The sequence below is a fragment of the Musa acuminata genome, chromosome BXJ2-10 (assembly GCF_036884655.1).
Source record: "Musa acuminata AAA Group cultivar baxijiao chromosome BXJ2-10, Cavendish_Baxijiao_AAA, whole genome shotgun sequence".
In the NCBI taxonomy this organism is placed as follows: domain Eukaryota; kingdom Viridiplantae; phylum Streptophyta; class Magnoliopsida; order Zingiberales; family Musaceae; genus Musa; species Musa acuminata.
The window spans coordinates 32,505,977-32,511,976 of NC_088347.1; the positions used below are offsets into that span (position 1 = coordinate 32,505,977).

The 6,000-nt window shown below is 46.3% G+C and overlaps 2 protein-coding genes across 2 annotated transcripts; one reads left to right on the top strand and one right to left on the bottom strand.

The window, feature by feature from the left end:
- The first annotated feature begins 364 nt into the window (after positions 1-364).
- LOC135625234 (tetraspanin-3-like) lies at positions 365-2,904 on the top strand. Its single transcript, XM_065129708.1, has 2 exons — positions 365-955; positions 2,367-2,904. Exons 1-2 carry the CDS (start codon positions 422-424, stop codon positions 2,709-2,711), a joined length of 879 nt encoding a protein of 292 aa, XP_064985780.1. The 5' UTR covers positions 365-421; the 3' UTR covers positions 2,712-2,904.
- A 1,977-nt stretch (positions 2,905-4,881) lies between these two features.
- LOC103969008 (LOB domain-containing protein 1) lies at positions 4,882-6,000 on the bottom strand. The gene is made up of 2 exons (XM_009382402.3): positions 5,527-6,000; positions 4,882-5,448 (listed from the first exon to the last, which is right to left on the bottom strand). The coding sequence occupies exons 1-2, from the start codon at positions 5,935-5,937 to the stop codon at positions 5,095-5,097; spliced, it is 765 nt and encodes a 254-aa protein (XP_009380677.2). The 5' UTR covers positions 5,938-6,000; the 3' UTR covers positions 4,882-5,094.

Genomic DNA, 6,000 nt, shown 5'->3' on the forward strand with positions numbered 1-6,000 from the left:
GGACTAGTTCAAATATCATATTTACTATTTTATAAAAATAAAATAAAAATATTTTAATGATTAATATTTATATACAGTTTGATGTAACTAAAAAAAATTAATTGAAAGGAAAAAAAAAAAAAAAAAACAGAGATTGTGGAGCTCAAGTTTTGTTTACAAAAACAATATCAAGAATCTTCTTCCACGTGGACTTGGGGTCAACTCTTCTTTCTCTGAGCAGAAAGGAGGCAGTGTGGCATGGCACAAACTCCCTCTACCTGTGAGTCGCAAACCCACATGAATACCACATGACGATGACTTCATTGATGGCTACTCTCCTCCGCTACTCATATTTATCTTTGCATCACCACTTCGGTGGAAGCAGAACACCGAGAGGAGGAAGGTAAAAAGACCACCTTTGCACGAGAGGAGAGGAGGAGAGATGATTCGAGGGAGCACAAGCCTGATAGGGGCCGTCAACTTTGTAACGTTCCTGATATCGATCCCCGTGCTGGGCGGCGGTATATGGCTGAGCGCCCGGGCCAACTCCACCGACTGCCTCCGCTTCCTGCAGTGGCCGCTCATCATCATCGGCATCACCATCATGGTCATCTCCCTCATGGGCTTCGCCGGCGCCTGCTACCGCCTCTCCTGGCTCCTCCGCGCCTACCTCTTCGCCATGTTCGTCGTCGTGGCCGCCCTCCTCGGCTTCATCATCTTCGCCTTCGCCGTCACCGACCGCGGCCGCGGCCAGGTCGTCCTCAACCGCGCCTTCCTCGAGTACCAGCTCGTCGACTACTCCGGCTGGCTCCGGGACCGCGTCGCCAACCCCGGCTACTGGGGCAAGATCAGCTCGTGCCTGCGCGAGGGCGACGCCTGCGCCGGCATGTCGCACTACGTCCGCGACCCCACCACCGGCGTGCTGGTGCCCGAGTCCGCCGATATGTTCTACCAGAGGCAACTATCCCCCATCGAGGTAACCGCTTGCGTTCCCCTTCCTTGCCCTTCTCTGTTTGCTTTTAGGGCAACAGTCTGTGAACAGGGGACTGCAAAAAAATGGCGTCTTTGGGCCAAACAAATTTGAATTCTCAGCAGCAGAAAACATTAACGGTGACAACTTTAAGCCAAAAGCTCCTTCTCTTTATGCTATGATTTCTATTTCCTTGCTTGATTCTTAGTGCCTATAAACAACTCTCTTTTGATGGATGAAAGCTTATGCTTTTGGAGTAAGAACAACCGGTAATTAGTAGGCCAAAAATAAGGTTCTTTTGCTGTTTATTGTTTATGCTCATCAAATGCTTCTAAATTAGTTGTTGTCCAAGAGAAATCTGCTTTCTCTGTTCTACATATTGATATCAGGATATCTCTGTTCTGCAAACATGAGTTCTTTCTTTCTCCTTTGTTCTAACGATTAAGAAGGGGGTGCCTTTTCTTCATTCATCGACTAACAAAAGTGACCACCATGGCTGCATGATCGAGGACCGAGATCTTTTTCTATGCTACTGCTTGTGGGACCCAAGCTTTGTGCCAATAGCCAAGAGACACATGGAGGACTTTTGTCTCCTGCAACAGCATAATAATCCCGGCACCACATGTTCCATGGAGTGGGAGGCCATACTTGGTCTCGAATCCTCCCTGCATATCCTGCACTCAGACCTCTTGTCCGAGGGTTTATGATTCTTTGTGGTTCTTCTTCTTTACCTGATCCAGGATTTGTCATGAAGAAGGCTCAGTTCAGTTCAAGTTGCAAACGGTATTACTGTAGATTTGACATAAAACAACATATCTGGCATCAACCATCACCGGCTGTGCCGCCGTCTTTGATCTTTTTCATGTCCTGCTGTTGTATCAATCCACTTGGATTATCTCATCATCAACCTTTGTTCTGTGCCAATTCAGCACCATAACCATAGCAATTAAGGTAGAGTGTAGTGTTCCAGATTGTTTTGCAGAGCTAACCTCGTGGATTCTTACTGAAATAGCTTTGCTTTTGCTAATTCTTTGCATGATTGTGAATAGACCTTGCTTATGGTAAATGGTGAAGAAATCCTTAGAACCAAACATGAAGCGAATCATGTTGATCCGTGGAATGACTAAAGCTTTTGAAAAAAAGCAGGAAACCTAACCTTCATTTGCTCAGCTTCTTTGATCCATTGATTCTTACTGAAACATGAGTACATCGCTCTGGATTGTTTTACGGAGCTAATCTCGAAACTTAGGAAGCCCCTTCTCATCAATTGTTACTGAATTAGCTTTGGTTTTGCTAATTATTTGCATGATTGTGAATATAGGCCTTGCTTTTAGTTAATAGCAAAAACAAATTCTTAGAACCTGAACATGAAGTGAAGCATAATTGGCTCAACTTCTTTGATGCATTGATGATGTAGTCTGGATGCTGCAAGCCGCCCACCTCATGCGGCTACACCTACGTGAATGAGACGTTCTGGAACCCGGTGGCAGGGTTGGCGGTGGATGACCCCGACTGCATCCAGTGGAGCAACGACCAGCAGCAGCTGTGCTATCAGTGCAACTCGTGCAAGGCCGGGGTTCTGGCCAGCCTCAGGCACAGCTGGAGGAAGGTCTCAGTGATCAACGTCATCATGCTCATCGCCCTTGTCATCGTCTATGTCGTCGGATGTGCTGCATACAGGAATGCCAGAAGGGTCGACAACAACGAGGCCTTTGGAGCGACCAGGATGACCAAAGCTAGGCCAATCAGGTTCCAGTTTTAGAGCAGGTGTTGGGTTTACTTGCTTTCCTCTACAATGGAAGCATCAGGTTTACAAGGATCTGCTTGCATTTGTACATTTAGAGGTTATTCGTATTACTCCTCTCCGAGTACAAGACAGTTCACTGAACAATATGTTTCTATTCGATCTTAGTGAAATTTGAGTGAAGGGAATGAATCAAGAAGACTAAAGGTGAGACCTAGTTGTTCTTTGAGGTATGTTCATTCAGATCACAGTAGATGTCATCTCTCATACTTTGGATTCTTCTGATGCAGTTTGAATGACAAGTTCTTGCAAACAGCATGACCAGTCTAGTGCTTAAGATATGTAACATTGTAGGAAATAGGGAGGATCAAACACACATCCAAACTAGATCATACATAATCTTAGACTTAATTATTGTGTCAGAACACATCCAGTACTTGTCAAATGGGCCCTGAGGTGGATTCTTGAGGGACTGGCCTTTGACAGATAGGGCTGTTCTGAGCAAATGGAAGCAATAAAATGCTCTGAACTCAGTCATTGCTATCCCATAAAATGCTTCATGATATCTGTCGAGTAGCATAGTAGCAGTCATTCGATATCTGAAGCGAGTCGTGTGATTCCAATCCAAGTCACCTTCTCACGCGAATTTAGCTGACTGATACCATTTTATAGGTTGTTGAATGGTGGTTCTTCAGACCTGAAGAAGAAGAACAGCCTTCTGCTAAGTCTGATGTTTGTTTCCATGGTGCAAGTGAGAAACCAAGTCATCTGAAAGCTCCTTCCAGAGTGAGAAAGGGATCTGCCATGTCCCCAAAGGTCACAGCTGCTCCATGACGTGAGATCAAGCATCAAATCCTGGACAGAGACTGATGAGACCTTTGTGAGACCAGTTTCCATTTGGTATCCCAAAGTTTGCCATGCTAAACTTCTTCACAAGTTTGTGAAGATTTCCATTGATTGCTCATACACACTGTGGAGACATTAGAAGTCATCGGAACTCCCATGAACTGACATGATGTGTACCATAAAATGGATGTTTCTACCTAGATTGACACCATTCCAAGTGGTGCATTGTGCCTCTAGATGATCATGACACACAACCTTCCACATGCCAATCATAAACTTAAAACTATCTATTAATTTACCATACATGGGAAAAATGAATGTACTATCATTGACATGAGATTAAGCAGTCTAAGCTAATGATTTATGTTACATATGTCATCATCTCATCATAAATAATAGAAAATTAATAAATAATAAGAATAGAAAAAAAAAGAAGAAGAAGTCATCATAATTGGATTCAAAAATATATTACATCACCATCATTATATTGTTATTAATCTATTTTGAATCGATGATTCAAAGTTAACGAGATCAATACATCAATACTTCGCTCAAAAAGGCCGGACATCTACTTATAATTCAAAACTCTTAAAGACCACCTGCCAATTACTAGAAGTTGGTCGTCACTCCTCTCCCCACCTTCTCCGCTAGGCTGCCGGAAATTGTGTTCTCACCCACTCCAAGTGGTACATCCACAGAGGAACAAAGGAGGAAGTAGGCAGACATGAGTCTAGATTTTGAAGCACTCCTTTTTTTCTCCTTGTAGGTTTTTCAATGGATGCTTTGACTATGTGAGCAGTGGGACCTTTCGGGGTCAAATCTACAATGAGCAATTACGGACAATACAGTGGCGACTTTGCCTACTCTCGCAGGATTTTTGTATTGTGTTCCGAGGCTTCTTTGTCTTGGAGGTTCATCTTCAGTCAACCTCCGGCATCGATCTCCATTTGGCTACTTGCTGACCGCAGCCTCTCGGCTGGCACATTGGATACCGTAGTCAACCTACTCTCCTAACTCACCAATGTTGACACGTTGACTAGTGTTTCAGGTACCACCGTTTCCTGCTCTTCCCCACTAGAGCTTATTTGTTTTGTTGAGAAACACCATTAAAGCGCGTGTGTTAGCTGCAAGGTTCGTCAATGGAGATCTGCATGGAGTTTTGTACAGCTAAGATGGATTGAACTTGCACCCAACTCCTTGTTCTCACTAGATGGGTGCGTGATGAAGAAAGTCTACGAGCTTTGAACTTTCTTTTGCCTGTGTCATTTAAAGTTAGTGGGAAAACGAAGGACTCTTCCGAGCTTGTCGACATCAAATTCTCGTGTTGATGGGGAACTCATAATTCACGGAAATTGACATGAATTATTACATGGTAGAAATTGAAAGGACTACATGAAGTAAGTAAGCAACTCTGATCTTGTTGGTAGTGTCAAGGGGATACAACAACGAAATGGGTTCTCCCTCCTCATCATTCATGTCTCTCGACTTTGTCGATCTCCTACGGGATTAATTACTAAGGAATTATTTGCTACTGAGGTGTTCGTCCAATCTCGAGTCATATCCAGAGGGGTTCGTCCCAAACTGAGCCCTCCTGGTTGATCTCATCGAGGAAGTATGCATCATTCTGAAGCAGGTAATTGCCGGCGGCGAGGGCGTCGGTGGAGCGAGGCGCGCGGTCCTGCTGATTCTGAGCCACTTCCACGCAGATCAAGGCGATGAGGTTCTTGTGCTGGGCTTGCAGGTTGAGGAGCTCCGCCTGCGCCTGCGCCAGTTGCGCTTGGAGCTCGTTCACCTGCTTCTGAAGCTGGAAGATGGCACCTGCACACCCGTAGACGGGATCCCGGATCCGGGCGTTCGCCTCGTACACCATGCTGCTCACGGCGTCCGCCCTCTGGCTCTCCGGGAGATCCTGCAAGCGCATGCGATCATTAACGTTATGTTGCGGTGGGATGAGTCGAAGATCTTGTAGTTGATGCGGATTGCTCACCTGCAGCAGCTTGATGATGTTGCTGGCACCGAACACGCGATGCGCGGTGGTGAACTTGAGCGGCTCGGTGGGCGGGAAGTAGGGCGCCAGGACGCATTTCCCGGCGCAGCGGCGGCGGAGGATCTTGCAGGCGGCACAGGGGCTGTGAATGACCGGCGGCGGCGGGGTCGTCGGGGGAAGGGATGGAGGAGACGACGAGATGGGGGAAGATGTAGGGGAGGAGGAGTTGGAGGAGGAGGAGGAGGAGGAGTGTTGGAAGCTAGAAGTGATGGTGGTGGTGGGGTCACTGGACTTCATGGCTTTGGAAGAGGGAGGAGGGAATGAGTCGAGATGGTGGTGGCTTGCTTCGAGTCCCGGGGAATACATATAGAGAGCGAGGGCGGAAGAGCATGACGCCATGGAGGTCAGCATCGTTGAAGTCTGGGCTGCTGTGGAGTCTCAGCTGGCACAGAGTGAACAGAGACAGAAGAAAAA

Excerpts from the sequence above, each read along its gene's own strand:
- LOC103969008 (XM_009382402.3), bottom strand. The coding sequence starts at position 5,937 with ATGCTGACCTCCATGGCGTCATGCTCTTCCGCCCTCGCTCTCTATATG. Across the intron at positions 5,449-5,526 it reads ACATCATCAAGCTGCTGCAG|GATCTCCCGGAGAGCCAGAG; the intron begins GTGAGCAATCCG and ends ATGCGCTTGCAG.
- LOC135625234 (XM_065129708.1), top strand. The coding sequence starts at position 422 with ATGATTCGAGGGAGCACAAGCCTGATAGGGGCCGTCAACTTTGTAACG. Across the intron at positions 956-2,366 it reads GGCAACTATCCCCCATCGAG|TCTGGATGCTGCAAGCCGCC; the intron begins GTAACCGCTTGC and ends TTGATGATGTAG.